This window comes from Phyllostomus hastatus, unplaced genomic scaffold, assembly GCF_019186645.2.
Source record: "Phyllostomus hastatus isolate PE091 unplaced genomic scaffold, TTU_PhHast_1.1 phas_scaffold_55, whole genome shotgun sequence".
Classification (NCBI taxonomy): domain Eukaryota; kingdom Metazoa; phylum Chordata; class Mammalia; order Chiroptera; family Phyllostomidae; genus Phyllostomus; species Phyllostomus hastatus.
The window spans coordinates 5,726,903-5,748,199 of record NW_025334035.1 but is presented as its reverse complement, the minus strand read 5'-3'; the positions used below and the strand labels follow the sequence as shown (position 1 = coordinate 5,748,199).

The window sequence follows — 21,297 nt, the reverse complement described above, 5'->3', positions numbered from 1 at the left end:
AAAAGGTAGCAATAGTTATCTTCTTGTGAGACAGGTAAATAGCCAGTATCTTATTTTTCCTCCCAACAGTTCTGCAAGATAATACTGTCATGCCCATTTCGCAGATGAGGAAGCTAAGCCTCAGCAAAGCAGATTGCTGTGACTCATGAGAAACACTCCCCAAACTCTGCTTTTTCTAATAGTTCATGTCACTCCTCTAAGTGGTTTATTCTGCAACAGGCTCCATCCTGGTTAACAGTTTTTCTATGCTTCTCGTCCCCAACCAGACGGAAGGCCAGCTGGCTCACTGCCGTGCCTGTCCAACTACCTGTAGGAGGGTTATAGGAAGTGAGGGCAAGGATGTTTGTGCTGAAATCCCAGGTCCTGATCCCTAATGCCTAGCCTCAAACTGCAAAGGAAACCTCTAATAGTTGGGCAAGCCAGAGAGCTTTAAAAGTCTTGGCAGGAACTCTGAAATCAGACCCAGCCAGCATGTGTCTCTGAATATCAGAATAGGCACTATATTTACCCTGAAAAGCCCTTTAGTGCACTGAGAGCTATAAATAGCCATTAGGGCCTAAGCAAGTGGCCTTAACACATGGATTTCCTTCCAAAAATGCAGACCCATTTTAATTAAATTTATAATTAACCTTCGAGAGGGCAGGCCCCTGGATCCAGTTGGCTTTTGGAGACATCGTGAGTAATTTTCTATTCATCAGACAATTGGGGATTAGCAGGGTGCTCAGCTCGGAAGCAGCCCTGGGGCATGCAGAGAACCCAGCTCCCTGGAGAGGACACAGGGCTTGGTACATGAGTGCCTGCACCCTACAGACGGGCTGCCCAAGAATTTTCTGATTCTTTGCGAAAGTCATCAATTCCTTTTCACCATTTCCCCCAGAACGAGATGGGAGTCACAGCTGTGCTCATCCTGCCTTTGCTGCTCTTGGGAATCAGTGGCCTGCTCTTCATCTACCAAGAGGTGTCCAGGCTGTGGTCCAAGTCAGCCGTGCAGAACAAAGTGGTGGTGATCACCGATGCCATCTCAGGACTGGGCAAGGGTAAGCTAGTTTCACCTCCCTGGTACCCTCCCCTGTCCTGAGGGCAAGCAGTGGCAGGGTTGGGTGCAGGAAAGCCTGCTAGGTGAGCGGGGGGTCAAGGCTGAGTTCTCTCCTAGTATCTGTCATTAACCAGGAAGTCACATTTGCAAATCTTCTCTTTTGGAGACTGCAGCTTCCTCACCTGAGAAAAGAGGGCACTGAAATACCTGGAGTTGCAAAGTCACAGCCTAAGTGGTCTGCAGGTTTCTTTTGCCTTCAAAGCATCTCAAGAATTTTTGAAATGTGACTTCCTTAGCTGGGGCAGTACCAGGTATAAGCCCAGACTTGAGAGCCAAGTTCAATTCCTGGCTCTACTACTTACTAGCTGGTGGTTTTACTTCTCTGCCTTGGATTTCTCACCTGTGAAGTAAAGGTGTTAGTGATCTCTACCTCCTAATACTGGTGTGAGGGAAAAATGAGTTAATAGATGGAACTCTCAGAGCAGTGGCTACAGCTGTGGTGGGTACCTCTCACGTGTGAGCAGCAGTAAAATGATGCCCATGAGTGCTCCAGGGGTGTGCCCTCCCCACTGACCCGCTCTGTCATATCACCTCCTTACCTTACAGCCATTTCTGTCTGCAGCCCCTGAATTAGATGACCTAGGAGGGCCCTTCTGCAGGTGACATAGTGTCCTCAGGTTTGCAAGATTCTGACTGTCATTCCTAACCATGGTAGTACAGTTTCATACATTACATAGTTTGGGTATAATTTTTGTTGTTGTTTTGTCATTATTGATTTTTAGTCCTCATCTGAGCATAAGTTTATTGATTTTAGAGAGAGGAATGGAGGGACAGAGAGAGAAACATCAATGTGAGAGAGAAACATTGATTGGTTGCCTCCCATATGTGTCCCAACCAGGAATCAAACCCACAACCTAGCATGTGTCCTGACAGGGACTCGAACCCCGCAACCTTTTGGTGTATGGGATGATGTTCCAACCAACTGAGCCACCCAGTCAGGGCTGTTTTGTTATTTTTAATGAAACAGAACACACCCCACCAAACATTCATTAGGTCACGTAAGTGTCCATCGAGACCACTACATCCTGAGTATTGAGATGAGCACTGCGTCTTCCAAAGAGCTGCTCTGGGGAGCTGGGCGCCTGCTCCCCCGGGGCTGCCATCGTGAGAACATTCATAACCTCCTGTCTGGGAATTCTCTCAGAGCCTCATTCTCTCGGTCATCCCAATGGGAGCCAGTCCACATGGCTTTCACGATGGGCTCCACTTCAGTGGGTGATCAGCTTGGGTTCACCATGTAACTTTTTTTAAAGCATAAGACAGATAAACTAGGTTCTTTGTGTGCTCCCATGTGGGGCCCAGAAGCAATTCCCAAAGAGGATATCCAGCAACATTACACTCAGCACTCAAAAGGGAGGGGGCACATACAAACTCCATCTTCTACTGGGACAAACAAGGGCATACACATTTGTCAACCAGACCAGACACAGACAGCAGGAAGTAGTGGTTGTCTGAGAAATTGGAGCAGAGACACCCACTCAGACACTCAGAGCCAAAGTCTTTGAGGAACCCTTGTTCAAGTAGAAGAAGCCCACTTAGCATAAGGCCAGGTGGCACCAGGAGGTGCCTTTATCATGAAGGCTTCCCTGACCTCCAGGGTGGTCCCCACGGGACTGGGCTCCTGTGGCTCCTCATAGCAACACACACCCCCAGTGCACTCCTCACACTGTGCTGCACCTGTGTTCCTCAGCTGCTCTGCTGGACACCAGCTCCCCTATGCTAGACACTGTGTTCTGTTTACTCCATGGCGTCCCCACCACCTAGCTCAAAGCTTGACATATAGTAAATCCCCCCTAAAAAGTGTGTTTAATGAATAGCCTCTAGAAGTGGCCATCTGATGAGAAAAGGCACTCATTTGGATAAGCATATTGCAATATATTCATTTCATCGATTTCTAACTGAATTCCAGTGTGATCAGACAACACACTCTGTATGATTTCAATTTTTCAATTTGTTGAGTGTATTTGGTGGCTCAGGATATGAGCTATCTTGATGAATGGACCACAGGTGCTGGACATGAGTGTGTGCCCTGCTTTGGAGGGTGGAGGGTTCTACACAGGTCAGGGAGCTCCTGACCTGGTGGAGGAGGCTGTGCAGTTCTCTATCCTTCCTGATTTTCTGTCTCATTAGATATAACTACTGCTCTGTCTATTGCTGAGAGATGTAGATTTGTTTTAGTAGTCTTACTATTTTTTTTTAAGTCTCATTGAGTCACAGTCACACATGGCACAAATTAGGTACCAGGGAATAAATACATCTCCAGGGCAGAGTGGCACTTTCAGGGTCTACGGTTTCTGTCATGACTACTGTCACTGCTCATTTTTCACTGTATGTTATGGGCCCAGCCTGGAAAGGAATGCAAAGCAGAAAAAAATGAAGCCCAAGTATTTAGAAATAACTTGAGAAGCTGGGTGTATGTGACCTTAAATAAGTGCCTAGCCAGAACATGCTGCTGACCATAGCGATTCTAGGTTCAAACTGCTCCATTTCTCAGGTCCAAGGCAAGAAAAAAGTGAGGGGCCCTGAGCAGATGACACAGGCTGTGCACAGCCCACAGTATACCCCCTGGCCCCACGGAACCTGACCAAACCCGTGGGGGGCAACCAGAAGCCCCACACCCAGCTGTGAACTAGGGAAATCAAACAGTCAAGGATCAAGACCTCTTACCCTCTCCCCAAACTGACACCATTCGGCCAAGTTGAGAATGGAGTCTCCTTGTACCCACTGTCTCTGCAGCAACAGTGCCCCCTCAAATTCTGAACAACTGTACTTCAGAGAGCACAGCCCTGCCTGGGTTTCATTCCCTCAAATGTGCACAGTCACGCATATTTCAACATTTCTGAAATCGAGCTGTCTTCCAACCAACAGCACGTCACAATAGTCACAGGCCATCTGTTTGCATTTTAATGCCTCCAAGAGCAGGAAGCATCTTACAGGCAAGGGCCTCTTAATTGTGAGGGCTCCACTGATGTTGGCTGTGTGAGAAAGGAAAAGCCTAGTGCCCGCTAGCTTGACGCAAGGCGAATGCTGTACTGAGCTGACCTGATAAAGAATAAAAATACGAACACCTGCGTTTACCTGATGCCTTGCATTAGCAGAAACGACTTACTGTGTATTTGAGAGTGTGCCTTTGGGATCTGCTGGACCAAAGCAGCGATCACTCTGCTGGGCTCCATCTCCCGGGCCCACCTGGGAAAGGCACGATATTAGTGGAGAAGAGGGAAAATGGGGCAATGGTAAAGAACACTCCTGGCTGCCTCCCCTGAGGAGTGCAAGGCCAGAGGTCTGGTCTGGCTCTTGGCCACAGGCTTCTCACCTACCCCAGTGCCCAGCTTGTAAATACGTGCCAACCTTCAGGGAGGGAGAGAATCAACTGGTGACAATGGAACCCCAGCCTGCTTGGCCTAGCCTGGGCAGGGGCCAAGAGGGCAGCCAGGCGTAGAAATCAGGCACCCGGAAGGTTCCTGCTTGGGTTAGCATCCTGGCTTCACCCCTGACCAGCTGGGGACTCTGGGTAAATTGTTTCATGTCACTGGATCTCACCCCTCTGGGGTGTAAAACCATCGTGGCTGCCCCACCCCCAGCGTGGCTGACACTCAGAGTTACTCCCAGCCATGAAGGCTCTCACCCTCCAACTGAATTCTGTTATTACAAAAGCCATATATATTAAAGAAGTTTTAGGTAAAAAGAACGTAAAACACACCTAGAACTCCACCCACTTGAGAACACTCCTCCTATCTTCTTTCAGCTCCCTTCTGATGCTTATAGGTGTAACCAGCAAGAACCATGGCAGTGGTGAGACCTGCAGAGGGAAAATGGCCTCCTCTGCATCTTGATTAAAAAAAAAAAAATCCGGTAGTCCCATGACTTTTCTGACACTATTAGGTTATGCAAAACCCATGGTAGCAAAACACAGCATCAATTCAGAAACTGGGGTGCCCCGTCCAGTAGAGTAGTCAATGTGTCAGTTCTCACTGAAGCTGAACTTGCTTTCCCCTCTCTGCTCCTCCCCCGTGGGGCAGGTTACCAGCCAGATGGCTGCTCTTTCTGACCCCTCTGAGGTGAAGGGGAGGGAAGGAGGAAAACCAAGTCTGATTCTTTCTCTGGCTATATCTTTGTGGCTCCAGCAGAGGTTCTCCCTAGGACTATCCATTCCCACTTTCTGTGAAGGGAAGTGCTCCGCTTGCTCAGTCCTGAGTGTGAGGGTCTCCTCCACCAGGACCCTCTGTAGCATAGTGCCCCTTCTGAGAGGTCCTCATGGGCAGAGTTCAAAATAGCTCCCAACCAACTCAAGCCCTGGCGCACTGTGCTTGTGCAGTGGGGTCTTCAACACTGCAAACCACCCCACAGCAGGCCGCCACAGCTCTCCTGCCCTCTGCTGGAGGAGGGCAGCCTACGGTCTCTCCGCTGGGGCTCTCAGGTGTGACTCAGACCACAGCCAGGACTCCCAGACTTGAGGAGCTCACGGCGTGTGGTTCGAAGGATCCCACAGGCGCCCTCCTCTTGAGGATGCAGAAAATGGGAAAATACTCACACATTGCCACCCAAAATTCTTTCTTCAAAGTGCCCCCCACCACCAGCCTTTCTTGATCCACTTGTGTCCTATTGTATTTTTGAGTAAAGGGCTCCAATTACACACACATCCACCGAGTCAAGTGTCATGGCCTTGTATCAGACACTGTTTTGAATGTTAAGTTACTATATCGTGAGCTTCATTTCAGTAGACCCATTTCTGCAATATCAGTTGTAAAGGCTTCAAAATATCTGACATATAGACCTACCATAATTCACTTAACTAATCTCCTATAATATTGGATATTTGCGATCATCTCCAATTCTTTGCTATTATTATGGTACTGGGATAAACAATATTATAACTATGTCCATGCAATAATTCTAAATTATCTTCTTAGAATAAATGCCCATAAATGAAATAGTTGGGTCAAAGTCCATACTTACTTTTAAGAATTCTGTCAAATTTTTCTCCTGAAAGATTTCAGCAATTTACACTACCACCAGCATTAACTGTGTGACTATTGCCAATTTTGCTTTGATTATCTGGTAGGTTAAACTTAGTGACGTTTTAACCCGCATTTCTGTATTGCTGGCATTGAACTCTCCTGCAGATCAGCTCTTTGCACCTCAAGTCTCACCAGCCAACTTCTTTATTAACGTCTTTATCTTTTTATTGGCTTATAAAAGTTCTCTGTAGATCAAATGAATTAGCCCTCTTATGACATTGTATTATAAAAAATTTTCCTCAATTTATCTTGCTCCTAATTTTTATTTGTGTTTTCTGATATAAGGAATGTCCTTTTAAGGATAAAAATCTACAGGTCATTTCTGTTATGATTTCTTCCTTTAGTTACCAAGCTTAAAATATCTTTCTCCAAAGCAGGGTTACATATTCATCTTTCCTTCTAGTTCTTTTATGGTTCTGTTTTTACATTTAATTATTTAATACATTTCAGTATATTGCCTCTACATTTTTTTCCCTTCCAAATAGTTGACCAGTAGTCCAAATACCACATCTTAAATAATATGTTCTTTTCAACATGCTACCTATACCATCTACTAAATTCTTATTAATACTTGACTTTTTTAATCAATGTTTCTATCTATAATTGAACCACTGCCTTAATTTAATTTCTGTAACTTTATAAAACTTTCTAATAACTGATAGTTAGTTCATCACCACTATTGTTTGTCAAAATGTCCTTTGCTTTTCTTGTGTATTTATTAGTCCAAGTAAAGTTTAATATCTTTCTGTCACCTTCCAAGATCTATTGAATCTTTATTTTCTGCATCAAATTCACTGTGGATGGATTGACATCTTTATTGAATTTTGCCATCCAGAATCATCATAACTCTCTCTCAATAAAATACCTACATTTAGAGAAATCTTCCATTCTCTATTGTCTTAAAAATATGATGTGACATTGTTAACAGGTGTCATTTTTTCTTTTTGTAGTTTTATAACTTTATTTAATAATGAGCACTTAGTTCTCATCTGAATTAACTGTTTGTAGATTTTTGGAAGTGGTAACAGGTGCGTAGGGAACCAACATAGAGAGCTTGTTTGGGGAATCTTCATCCTCATTAGGTTTTCTGGACAACCGCACTCAGATATGGTATGGACATTCCTATTCCTCAGGCCCAGACAGCTGTGTCAAGCCTGGTGTCAATGTGCACACCTGGGGTTCCCATCTCCTTTATGGCAAATTTCCAAATCCCTTGAGTGCCCCTGGGGCACGCTTCCTGAAACCCTTCCCTTCCATGGGTGTGCTTGGAAATGTTGGCATATTCTTTGGTCACGACGTCCTTGATGGCAGGATGGCCCTTCTCCTCCTCCCCACCGTTCTTTGTGGGAGCCATTCTGCAGGGCCCAGGTTGGATAGGAAAGCAACATGGTTATTTCTCGATTCAGGCTTTCTTCAGTCAGCAGCTTGAACCACAGCTTTCCTCCCCTCCCCCTCAGCCACACCCACCACACCTGTCTCTGGACTACATAGACCTCTACTTTTCTTCTTGGTTGGCCCATCCTGCCTTCACTCCTGCTCCCATCTGGCTTAGATTACATGGTCCAGCACCTCAGTTGCTTTCTGTCCAACACCACGACCAACCTGCCCACAATGCCACTCCAGCCAGCTGTCTGGCTCCCCTGCCCTCCCCCCACACCAGGCTGCTGAGCACACAGGACAGTGTCACACAACCATAGGTCATCTGAGCCGTTGCACTCAGGACACCCAGCCTCCCGGCGCTGCCCAGCTATCCCTCAGCATTCGGGCCTGGCCAGGCCTGCCACGGGTTGGTGTAAACTGGGACAGTAACAGGTACCTGCCTGCCCAAACTAGGTGGTGCCATTCCCAGATCCCTGTACCTGGCCAGGTCGTCCATCCCGATGTGCTATGGCTGTCAAGGCTCAAAGACTTGCCATCTGCTCATGGACATTGCCTTGCCCAGGGGTTAAAAACCCTGTGTGCCCACACCCAGAGGGAGGCAGCACTGAGTCAGACTGGTTGACACCGGAGTGTCAAAGGCTGGCCCCTCTTGCCTCCAGGAAGAGCAGCTCTACAGTTGGGTCTACACTCCAGAGCTTTCCTTGGACCCAACCAAGGCCAGACTTTACCTGCAACCACATCCTTGTCTGGCTTCTTCCCCATGGCCTACCTCTCTGACAGATTTTCTCTGAAGGGTACTTCCTCAGTAAACCCTAGCCGCCTGTGTCCCTGTCTCCAGTTCTGCTTCCATGGACCCCAACCAAAGATACTACCTCATAGGATAATTGTGAGAATTAAATGTGCTAATAATTTGTACATCTTTATTAATAGTCCCTGGGACAAGTAAACTCTCAAAATATGTCAGCATTTATTGTTCTTAAATATCAGTGTTATTGCTTCCCAAGAATGTAGTGTGTCCACCAGCCATTGTCCCGCTGAGAAAGTCCTGTTCTGGGTGAGCTGGGAATTAGTCCAGAGCAAAATTAACTAGGCAGTGGGCAAGTTTTTGATAAAAAGAACCCCGGCTGGAGTATTTCTCTACAGAGACAATGTAAAGAGAACTGGTGCCATTTGGTCTGAAAAATACATTGGCTGTAGTTTGGTATCTGTAGTTTCAGGTACATTTAGGGCTATGGTCCTAAAGAGCCAGGTAGAAAGGGCCATCTTTCTGTCCCGTGTAAGGAAGAATGACCTAATAGTCAGAAGTATCTGGTGAAGGAAGGGCTGTTTCTTTCACCCCACTGTGAGCTCCCCTTTATAGGAGGCAGCTAACCACACTAAGGCCAGAAATGAGAAAGCCCCGACTGGTGTGGCTCAGTGTGCTGTGTGTTGTCCCACAAAGCAAAAGGTCACTGGACTGGTTCCCAGTCAGGGCACATGCCTGGGGTGTGGTTTCAGTCCCTGGTTGGGGTTCATACAAAAGGCAACCGGCTGATATTGCTCTCTCACATCGCTGTTTCTCCCCCACTCCCTGCATCTTTCTCCCTCCTTTCCCTTCTCTCTAAAAATAAATAAATAAAATCTTTTTTAAAAAGTGAGAAAAAAATCCAACCAGGGAGGAGGTTGAATGAAATGACCTCTAAAAGACCTCATGGCCCTAAGACTTTTAGATTCTCTGAATTCTTGAATGTGTAAGACAGAGAAGCTCACCTTCATCCACACCATGCATCCTGCCCTCTTTCCTTCCCCCCCACAGAGTGCGCTCGGGTGTTCCACACAGGTGGCGCAAGGCTGGTGCTGTGCGGCAAGAACTGGGAGAGGCTAGAGAATCTGTACGATGCCTTGGTCAGTGTGGCTGACCCCAGCAAGGTGAGGCATTCAGCCAGCTTGGGGAACTCATGGGTACCCTTAGCCTTCGTTGAGTGTCAAAGAGCCACCCTTTGGTCATAAGGGTGAGATTTGGCAGTTGCTTCTGGAGAATGTAAGGCAATGGTCTCCCTAATCTTGACACAGGCATGTCTGCCAGTCATCTGGGGTCACCTCATTTTGATCACTTACCATGCCAAAAATGTGTTCTTGGCCACTGCCTCCCCTCCACCCCCACCCCATTCTCTTTAAGTCAGATTCCAAGAGGGTCCAGGAGATGGTGTATGTCACAGGTATAATACTTCAAGTGATATTTTCTTCAAAGAAATCTGTGGAATGAAATCCCCTTCTAAGAAGTCACCTGGGAGGTGCACACATTTCAATGCCACTACAGTTTTCAAAGCATTTCTGGAGAGTTGCCTAGGAAATTGCCTTCAAAGCTCTCTTCAGGGTATTTTTTTTAAAAATCTTTACCCTTGATGTTGAATTTGGGTTTTGGAAATAGACAGAAATAATTCAGATCTAAGTATTGTATTTGAAAAGATGGAGCCCATAAGACATCACCCTTCAAGGTATGTTTCTTGGGATGCTATTAGGTACAATATTGGGTAAATGAGATTCTAAAGGCAACTGTGGTGGAACTCTTGAGTTAAGTAAGCCAAGTTTTTCTGATTGATTATTTTACCACAGAACTTTTCGGAGCCTTTGATGTGCTAATGAGCATTGTGGACCTTCAAAAAGAACATTTAATAGTCTCTGTTTCCCAAACAAATTTGACCAGGGCACCCTCTTGTCAAAGCATACCTCAGTACCAGTGATTGTTAAACACTGAGACAGCACTTACCACGCGGTGTCACCCACATTCCCCTCCGTACCTTCTACACACAGAGTCTCAAAGGAGCAAGTGTCGAGGGCTGCCCACAGTGCCCAGCACACAGACAGTGGCCCCAGCTTGTGTCGAGGGCATGATTTTGATCAAAAACAAGATGTGGCTGCAAAGCTAGGTGTGGCTGCAGTACAAATGGGTAGTTACAAAATCACGGGTTACAAAGCACAGTGTAGGACTATAGTCAATAATGTAATAACCATGCATGGTGTCACGTGGGTACTAGACTTATGGGGGGGTCACTTTGTAAGTTATATAAATGTCTAGTCACTATGCTGTACACTTGAAACTAATATAATATTGAGTGTCAAGTATAATTGAAAATTTAAAAAGGAATTTTAAAGCTGGATGTGGCTTATAAGCCAGTTGGAAAGCCATTTCCCGAAAGCTCTGAAGTGTCTTTGCCAATGACGTCAGTGCAGCAGTCAGTGCACGGCCTCCCCTGGGCAGGGCGCCACCACTGAGAGTTGGTCAGTGTGGCCGTGTGGCCAGAGGTTCATTCTTAGCGACTGCCTGTTTGCATGTTGGGGCTGTTGCTCTTGTTGCCACTGCTCTAGTCCCCAAGAATGCATTCTGCATCATTTTCCCCTGGTCACTCCTGTTTTTTCTCATCATTTTTGGTAGTCATTTTGCGTGCTCCAAATTTCTGACTTTCAAAAGAGGTGGCTGTGAGACCGAAGGAACACACAGCCTGAAGCGGGGGCTGTGCCCACATGTGCCCTGACTGTGTTGTTGGTTCTGCAGACATTCACCCCGAAGCTGGTCCTCTTAGATCTTGCAGACATTGGCTGCGTGCAGGACGTGGCCAAAGAGGTCCTGGACTGCTACGGCTGCGTGGACATCCTCATCAACAACGCCAGCGTGAAGGTGAAGGGGCCTGCCGATAAGATCTCCCTGGAGCTGGACAAAAAGATCATGGATGCCAATTACTTTGGGCCCATCACCCTGACCAAAGGTCTCGTGAGTTTGACCTTCCTCTGGACTTCTGGGCCACTGGCTGCTAGAGAGGGCTCTTTTATGTGGACAGATGATCATCCAGTTCTAGATGGAGTCTCCAGCCCCTCTCAGAAAAATCCTTACTTATGTGGTGGAAGTGTTGCGTGGGTCCCCGGCCAGCAGTGACCACGGAACGCTGCAGATGGCTCGGCGAAAAACACACGAGAAAAAAACACATGCACAGAGACAAACTAGTTTCTGTGGGGAAGTAGGGACGAAATGGCCACCCCCCCTAGTGGGGAGAGCGCCGATTTACAGTCCATACCTGTTTTTATTGGGCTCATTCTGCATAATAATTCAGGTAAAGTACAGTACTCATTAGGGGGAAGTAAGGAATCATAGAAAACAAAGAACTCTGCCAGTCTATTGAGTCGGGGTCAAAGAGCTGTAAGACTGAGGAACAAACTAACTTCCTCCTAAGACCCTTCTCATTCAACTGAGAGCATTCTAAACAAAGAAGGTTTCACAGTAATTTACATGTTCTTTCTTAGGCCTGATCACCCAGGGAATCTGCCTTTTTCAGCACAGAGCTGCACCACCCTGTCATTGTTTCAAGCTTAGGTGGAGCAAGGGAACTAAGGCAACTGGGAGACAAGGAGGTTTTTTCCCAGACGCTGAGAACTCAGGCTATGTCAAAGCCGAGGAGCGAGGGCCCATCACCCCCTTTTGCTGCAGCCCCCCAAGTCCTTCTTTTGGGGGGCCTCCCAAAGTGATCGTGCCTGTCTTAGGTCGTTCCCCCCATGGGGAATCTTACCTGTCTTTGGCTAACCAACCAAGCTTTTTGGGGTTCAGTCATGAATAAAGCAGCAGAAGCAGCATTCCTGCCGGGGAGATAAGCTTTTGTCTCCTTGCTGGCTTACGGTTCCAAGGGCGTTCCCTTAGCCTTAGCCTAGGCGGGGGTTTCAGCTTCTGATACCAGTCAGGGCGGTTCCCAACATGGAAGCTTTCAACATTCTGACTATAATAAATGTTATTGAAAGAAAAGGGACTTTGGAAGTATCTTACTGGTGTATTCCAACCTCCCTCTCTCTGAGTGAGACCTGTTTCCCAAACCCTTCACTTTCCCCCTTCTTCTTATTTATGTCCACAGCTCCCTTCCAATCCTATTTCACGCCTCTGGACCATTGTCTTCATGCTTTGTATGTATTTTGATATGTCAGCCCTGCAGTTGACCTGCTTCTAACCATGACAGTTGTTCAAGGGTAAAGCTGTCTTCCTCAGTGAAGCAGAAAACAGTTTATTCCCAAAGTACAAGAGACCCAGAATCCCTTTGCAGGAAACGGGGGAGGCAGGAATCCCTTTTAAGTGTACAATGGTGGTTCCTGTTTGGAGATTTTTCACTGCCAAGTTCAAGTACATGTCTGAAGCCTAGGGGGTTGGGGCTGGAGAGGACATGGACTAGAACCAAGAGTTGAAGCCCTTCTTGCACAAAAAAGCTTACCAAACAGAACCCTGAGGGAGAATACAAGCATGGAAAATTTCTACATTTAGGGAGTGGGGTTCCCTGGTAGAAGGTGAGAAAGTGTGATTTTAGATCCCTCTTCTCTACAGCCAGGATCTCCATGACAAATAAGGGAAAAAAAATCTCAGGCAGGAAGATGACCTCCCAGAGCTTCTACAATGGTCCCCCAGAGATAATGGTTTCCTTCAGCCCCGCCCCCGGGGACTTGCCAAGCTGTGTCCTTCAGTTAACCTGTGAGAGTCCGGGGTTCCCTGGCACCAAAGTGAGGAAAGCACAGAGTGGAGTGGAAAGGGCCGGCACGGGTTTATCCTCCGGGTCGCCCCTCTAACTTGCTGAGACCTGGCTCTACTCACTAGTCCTGAGTTTCCTTCTGCCTGTCTCAAACACACAGGCAGTGGGTTTAACTGACCATTCAGAAAGTTGAGTCTTTTGATTTTTGCTATATTTCTATCCCACCTATATTGTTATTACTTCCTATCTTCCCCTGAATTTTCTCATTTTTAAGTTATTTTTAAAAGAAAATCTTTATAATATCATCATAAATTAAAAAACCTTTTCTCTCTCCATAAATAAAACCGGAAATCAAAACAAAGTACATACTAAATTCTCCCAGGACACAGGGCTGAGGTCCGTCCCCTCTCTATTAGAAGATGAGCACATGCAAGGCGGTGTCCAGGACGCCTGAGAACCAACATGGGACTTCCTGGGGGGCCCACAGAGGAACTGAAGAGGGACTGCCTGTCTCGCCATTGAGATCAGTGTCACTCCATGCACAGGAGTCAGCCATTTACAATCTCCCAGCAATTCCCAGCTGAGCCCAGCCCAGGCTTAGCAGAGCAAGTGAATGACGGCCAGGGCCCAGTCCATAGTGGTCCTGGTCCCGGGGAGGGAGAGGGGCACCTGGGGGAGAGATCTGCCTGCTGCTGCCCGACTTGGCCTCAGATTTTTCACCCCGACTCCTTGTCCTGCACTTTCCAGCCCTGCTTCCCAACATGATCTCCCGGAGGACAGGCCAAATCGTGCTGGTGAACAACATCCAAGGGAAGCTTGGAATCCCATTCCGTACCACTTGTAAGTTGCCAAGACAAAGATGTTTTGTCTTATGTTGCGTGTCTTGCAAGACAAGAGATGTTGTGTCAAGGACTAGGCCTATGGTTACCTGGGAGAGGAAGGCCCAGAAAGGAAATGGTTTGTGGGTTTTTCTTTCAACCCTTCAGTTCTTATTTTTGAGCACCTATGGCGTGCGAGTGACTATGGGAGACACTGAGACTTGAGAAACAAGGTCCCTCTCCCCCCTGAAGCTCACATCTCACGGGCAGTCAGGACATGCTGTGACGCAGAGCACACTCCCGACACGGGTGCACAGGCCCAGCTCTGTTGCTGCTGCACACTTTACATTTCCCATCACTGGGATCGTGCAATATGAGTCCTTGCTGACCAGCTCGTCCACTCAGCACGATGTCTCAAGGTTCCTCCACACAGTAACGAGTGTCAGAGCTTCGTCTGTTTTTGCAGCGGGATAATATTCAGTCGTATAGACACACCGAATTTTGTTTATCCATCATCTGCTGATGGGTATTTGGGTTGTTTGCACTTCAGGCCATTGTACATAACGCTGCTGTGAACATTCCGTAGCAAGTGTTTGTGTGGAGACAGTCTCTAGATTTTGATGGTTAAGGGACTGCCAGCCGGTTTTCCAAAGCGACCACCTTAGTCCAAACCCTTCCTGTGAAGGAATGGGAACTCCCGCTTAGGCCAGGCATTTTATATGTCAGTTCTCATTCGATCTTCACAACAATTTGGCAAGGGTGACATTATCCCCAGTTTAAAGATAAGACAAATGAGCCTCAGGAAAATGAAGTGATTTGCCCAAGGCTACACAGTGCTCAGGCAGTTAACTACACTTAGCCCCAGCTCCACCTCTGTCCATTGCTCCATGGGGGCTTTCTTTCCCCCTCCAGGATGTGAGGGACAGAGCTCAGAGATTCTCTGGGCCTCAGCTCCCATGCTCCTCTGGGGAAGCAGGGTGGGGGTCCCGTACCCACGTCCGGCTGGTTTTCTTCCAGACGCTGCCTCCAAGCATGCTGTGCTAGGCTTCTTTGACTGCCTCCGCGCTGAAGTGGAGGAATACGACGTTGTCGTCAGCACTGTGAGCCCGACTTTCATCCGGCCGTACCGTGTCCATCCCAGCCCAGGAAACTGGGAGGCCCCCATTTGGAAATGTGAGCTTTTCCAGGGTAGCCAGGCGAGCAGGGGCTGGCGGCCTCCCGGAGGGTTTCACTGGGCCTGGGGCGTGTTCCTGGAGCATGAGACTGGGAGTGGTGGGGCCCCTGCACCCAGCTAATGGTGGGAAGGGGGCCCCAAACTTCAGTCCAAAGGCACCAGCGAGAGAGAATCCTAACCTGCAGCCAGCAGACCAGGGCCCAGTTGGGCTCAGTCACTCACTGGCTCCGTGACCTCGGCCAGGGAACTGCTTGCCTCTGGCCCTCGCTTTCCCAGGTGGAATAGCCAGGATCTGGTCTTGAAGAACGGCCTGCTCCCTCTCTCCACAGAAGGCAGCACAGAGCAGAGGCTCTGAGTCTGGGCACAGACTGCCTGTGTTTGAAGAGTGCCTCTGTCACATAGTGAATGCACACAAGCAATTTTCTTAGTCTCCATGCCTCAGTTTCCCTTTTAGAAACTGAGGGACAGTGGTAATATCTACCTTGTGGAGTCACTGGGAAAACTGAAGGTTCTGGCTTATAGGGGGTTCAGAATAGTGCTTATAACATAGTAGGTGCTCTGTAAATGCACCTTATTATTATGACTATTCTAGAATGCTCTCAACAGAAAGCTGCTGCGCCCTGCTCAAGGCTGTGACTACATTAGGAAACCAAGATGAACCATGACGTGGGCACGTGGTTCCAGGAGGCTCTTGACAAGCGCAGCTTCACAACAACGATAAACAACATCCCCTAAATTCATCTGACACCTCTTTATTGTCTAAGCTCTTACCACTTCCACAGTTCTTAACCACCCTGTTAAGTTAATAGGGCAGGAAGCCACGCCCACTTCACAGATGAGGAAACTGAGGTGTTGAAGAGTAAAGTGTCAGCCCAGGTCCCCAAAGTCAGTGGCGGGCAGAGCTGGCCTGCGGCCCATGACTCCAGGCTGGGCACACACGACCCTGTCCTTGGGCTTGCAGAGGGCTCTGCCAAGCTGAGGCCCTGACCCTTGACCCCTCCGGGCTTCTGTAGTCTTTTTCAGGAAGCTGGCCTATGGGGTGCACGCGGTGGATGTGGCCGAGGAGGTGATGCGCACTGTGAGGCGGAAGAAGCAGGAGGTGTTCATGGCCAACCCCATCCCCAAGGCCGCGGTGTACGTCCGCACCTTCTTCCCTGAGTTCTTCTTCGCTGTGGTGGCCTGTGGGGTGAAGGAGAAGCTCCACGTCCCGGAGGAGGGTTAGCCACAGAGGGCAGTCGGTCACCCTGACGGGAATAAAGGCTTTCCTGGCTTGTGCTGGTTCTTCTGTCCTCTCAGCACAGGTCGAGGGGGCCCACACAGGCCACCTGCTAACCTGTCCTCCCTGGTGGGAGATGCTCACAATCCCCCTGAGCAAGGATGGTCCGGAGGCCTCTGGGTGTCTAGGCTCAACATTCCCAGGACACACTTCCAGAACTTCTTGACTCTGTAGGGTGACAACTGAACAGAATAACAAGAGCCAGAATGGATCTAATGTCCCCCGCCCCCTGCACACACACACACACACACACACACACACACATTATGACCATCAGCTCACTTAGGAACTCACTTGGAAAATCACTTCCATCTTATTAACGGTGGCTTGCCCACATCAGCTTCCAGAGACAGAAGCAAGACTTGGCATCCCTTAAGGGCAGTCCTGCCAAGTAGGACTTTCTGCAGTGATGTGTCAACATAAACATTTAAACCTATAAGAATTTTTATGACTTCATTTGAGCCCAACTGACCACAATTACCAGGAAGCAAAATCTCAACAGATTGAGAAAATGCTCCAGAGAATGGCAGTTTTGTACCTTATTTTATACATTACAATTAAGGGGTCACATGAAATTTGTTGGTGATAGATTAGGAAGGCAGGAGAAAGCAAAGCAGGAAAACCTCTGAGACTGAATAAAAAGTAAAATGAATGGACACATCTTTTACATTGATAGGTACAGGAAGTTAGCAGTTAACGTTAACATGATGACAAAGACAGTGAGGGGTCTGTGGTCTCTGCCCTGGTGCAGTGACCGTGCCCTGAGGAGCCTGGAGAAAGGAAGTTACCCTGACATTTCTAAGGCCTGTTACCATAGAAGCAAAAAGACAACAGACGGGCTCAGGTAAAGACTGACCTTTGTCAGGGAAGATACGGGCCTAGGCCATGACTACCCACAGTGACTCGTTTTTCGTTAGGAAGTTTTAATTGCAAACCACCTGTGTGGTTACTTTGGCATCTGAGTTTGTAAGGCTGCCACACAAGCCTCCCTGAGCTTGTCAGGGTTAGTAATGTGGCCCCTTCTCATCCACAGATGGAAATACTCTATCATCTGCATTGTTCAGTATGGCAGCCACATGTGGCTGTTGAGCACTTGAAATGTAGCCTGTGCAACTAAGAAACTGAATTTTTAATTTTGTTTAATTTGATTTAATTTGACTTTAATTAGCCACACGTGGCCGGCAACTCCTGACTGGCAGCAGAGCGGAGCTGTAACTGCATCCTGGCTGTGCCCGGGAATGAGCCCCTGCCCTGGGCTTAATTGGCCGAAAGAGGGGCCGGGCACAGCTGTTTTAATAGTTTCTCAGTTGATCCTAAGTTCAAATATTCAGAACTCCTGCCCCGGGATATCCACCTCATTCCAGCCTTTGCAAAACCCGTCTAAAACTGCCATTCTTGTTACTGATGTGTGTTTCTCTTAGTTTAGTTCATCTTATACAAAACACTTAACGATCCTTGGGGTCTTGGGAAGTGTAGGGGTACACTTTTTGCACTAATATTGTAACTGCTGATTCAAACTTTTCTACTATTTATAGATGAAAGAGGGCTCAGACTTCCTCCCGGAACCCATGCTTTTGACAAAAGTAACATATATGTGACACTCATATACACATGTATTAACCTTAATTTAAAAAGCCAAATACCATGAGGCCTCCCATGGGTTTCCCAGTAGGCACCCCCCGGACAAGGAACTTGGATGGGAATGCCCCCTCCAGAAATGCAGCCCTTCCCCTGGGAAAGCACCCACCAAGGCCCTAGGCTCACCTTGGCCCTCCTCAGCTCCCTGCCTGCTTCTTGAAAGGCTGTCCAGAGTCCTTTCATTTCCTTGTGGCCTGTGAAACAGATTTATCATAAATTCTTAACAGCCTCTTAATGGGGAAAAAAAAGCAAAATATCTAAGATCACATGATCCCTGTGGACCCTGCCTACCCAGGATAAGGCTGATGGTTGGGATGTGGCACCAGAACTTAGGAGAGTCAGCTAAGCAGCAGGCAGGACAGGCCTGGAATCAGCAGGTCAACTGGCTGGGGTTTTTGAGAGGTTCTGTTATTGTTGTCAGGGGCCTGGGGTGCTAAGGGGTTCTCAGACCAGAATCATTGGAGGGTAGATAGGAGCTTATGGGTAGAGGGGGATACAACAGCAGGAAGGAATGAAGGAATGAAGGAAGGAAGGAAGGAAGGAAGGAAGGAAGGAAGGGAGGGAGGAAGGGAGGAAGGGAGGAAGGGAGGAAGAGGGGGAGAGAGAGGGGGAGAGAGAGAGACAGAAAGAAAGGAAAGAAAGAGAGAGAGAAAGAGAGAGAGGAAAAAAGGAAGGAAGGAAGGAAGGAAGGAAGGAAGGGAGGGAGGGAGGGAGGAAAGGAGGGAGGGAGGAAAGGAGGGAGGGAGGGAGGGAGGAAGGAAAGGAGGGAGGGAAAGTGGGAGAGAGAAAGAGAAAGAGAGAGGGAAGAAGGGAGGGGGGAGGGAAAGAGGGAGGGGGAGGGGGAGGGGGAGTGAGGGAGGAAGGAAGGAAGAAAGGCTAAAACTTGATTGGTGGCCAGAGACAGAGATGGCAGCATGGCAGCCTCGGAACAAGTACAGACGGAGCCAGAGCCACAGGTGGTCCCTGTAGGGCTTTGCCTCCTCTCAGGCAAGTTTATTTGAGTGGGGCCAAGAGGATGATCCCTTGGTGGGGGTGCGGGTCGGAGTGGATAGGCAGGGAGGAACTTCGTCAGGGATGCTTTCCCACTGGCACTGAGCTTCATTCGGGGAGAGCAGAGACTCGGAGGTGGGAGAAGGCCTCAGATCCCACGGGATTCCCTGAAAGAACACAGCAACCGGCAACGGTGTGAGAATAAGGTCTTCCGGTCAGCGGATCTACCCCGCAGTTCCCCTGCGGCCCAGCAGAGGGCGCCCTGCAGCCGAGGGGGTCAGGGAACTACCTACAGGCGGACCCTGCTTCAGGACTGACTATCCCACACACCAAGCACCCTGAAGTTGAATTTCCTGTCCATGGACCTTGGTATCCGTCTCACTGGACGCCCTTATTGGCTTTCAGATGTCCACTCACACTCCGCTGCCCTCTCAGGATGAGGTGTCTCACCAACTTGAGGGGGAAGTCAGGCAATATGAGGAATGGCCACCAGGTGTCACTGTGGCTCCAAACCTATTTTATAGCTACTTGTTTTCTATTGAAACCCTGTAGAGCCCAATAGTACTAACCCCACAACAATATATGCAATTCATAATCTCCAATGGGCATTCCATTCCCCTCCAAGATCTTATTTGGTTTTCGCATCAACTTTGATTCACTGGAAGGGCTGACAAACCCATTTCACAGATGAGAACACTGAGGGTGATCATGCTGTGTGATACTCTAAGACAGCCCAAGGATGACCAGCCCCTGGGACACAGGAAGGCTGGACCCCAGAGGCCATTGACTGTCCAGACCACAAAGCAACACCACAGAGCTTGACACAGACCTCACTGCTCCATGTGGGTGACATACATGTGGTTTTCTGGTTTTTCTCCCAAAATCTACAAAATTTTTTCAACTGGAAAATGTGCAAAAGCATAAAGAAACAGAAAAAACAATCATGTACCCTGGCAAGGACTGTTAACATGTGCACACTTCTCTGAAGAGCACAGAATCTTCAGAGTTGAGATCCCTTGGTTTGGCGCTCCAGGGGCCACCCAGAGGATGGCTGTGGGGAGCCACCACCAACACAGACATGCTGCTGCAGAGCCAAGCCCAGGGTCGGGGACAGTACTTGCCCTCCAGCTCTCTCCATCAGAGTGCCCAGGACCTCTGGGGATGGCAGCAGAGGGCACAACTGCAGAGACAGCAGGTCCAGCCATTGGTGGCTGGCTGGCAAGAAGACATTGAGGCCGGAGCAGCTGGTTGCCCGGTTCTCTCTCCGCCAGGCTGCTGTGACTCGAATGCAATCCACCACTGAAAGCCACAGCCCTTGTCAGGCAGCGGTGCCCTCACAGGCGACACTCCAGAACTGCTCCTTGCCACTGCCCCTTCAGATGTCAGAGTGTTGATGGCTCCTGCCTGTTGTTGGCCCTGCGTGCTGCATCATCTTGTTGGTTTCCCTTAACCTTGACCACACCCCCGTAACTAGCCCCTTCATTAAATGCTCTTGGTTACCCCAGGAAAAGGTACATGGAAGTCTTAACCCCCCCCAGTACCTTAGAAATGTAGCCTTATCTGAAAATAGGCTCACGGCAGATGTAACTAGTTAACATGAAGTCTCACACTGGAGCAGGATGGGATGCTAATTCAATGTGATAGGAGCACTTTCAGAAGAGAGCCGTGTGAAGACAAACACACAGGGAGAAACCATGTGATAATGGAGGAAGAGGGAGCTCAGTGAGGCATCTGCGAGCCACAAAATGCAAACCATCGAAAACCAGGGGGGCGGCGCACAGGAGATTCTCCCTGCAGTTTTCAGTGGGAGCAGGGCCCTTCCGACCCCTTGACTCAGACTTCCAGCCCCACAAGCTGTGAGACATTTCAGTCACCCAGTGTGTGACAGTTTGCTGCAGAGAATATCTCTGTTTCCAGCCCAGATCTTGACCAACACAGCCAATGAATACCCAGAAGAGTTGTGAGACTCCCTTGGGGAGAGACAAAAACCCAAGGGAGCAGGGCCGATCTCTGCTGCAGACACACATCCTCCGCAGGCATCTGCTGAGCCCACAGCCACAGCTGGTTCTGCACGCCATCAGGGAAGTGAGCAGCTCCTAGTCAAAGGATACTGCATGTTTCAGAGTTGCCAGTGGACATTTCAGATAGCAAAATAAGCCCCCCTAGGGTAGAACTGTTATCTCCAGAATATTCTGAACAAATTTGCTCTGTGACATGTGTCTCTACACACCAGCAGAGCGTTGGGCTGTAGGGGCAGGGCTCACAGGAGGATAGAGGCTAAGACACGCTGAGGGCCTGGTGCCTTGAAGGAGGAGGGTCCAGTCGGCTGGGTCCATTGTAGGGATCCATGGACCCCAGATAAGTGGCCCAGCACCACCAGCCAGAAGGATGTGGTCTATCCAGCTGTCAGCCTGCTTGCCTACC

General features: G+C 48.6%; 1 protein-coding gene across 1 annotated transcript; it reads left to right on the top strand.

Moving 5' to 3' along the window:
- Positions 1–525: 525 nt before the first annotated feature.
- Positions 526–16,240, top strand: DHRS7C (dehydrogenase/reductase 7C). Its single transcript, XM_045824403.1, has 7 exons — positions 526–675; positions 878–1,037; positions 9,293–9,405; positions 11,033–11,243; positions 13,725–13,817; positions 14,813–14,968; positions 15,983–16,240. The coding sequence occupies exons 2-7, from the start codon at positions 884–886 to the stop codon at positions 16,189–16,191; spliced, it is 936 nt and encodes a 311-aa protein (XP_045680359.1). The 5' UTR covers positions 526–675; positions 878–883; the 3' UTR covers positions 16,192–16,240.
- The last annotated feature ends 5,057 nt before the right edge of the window (positions 16,241–21,297 follow it).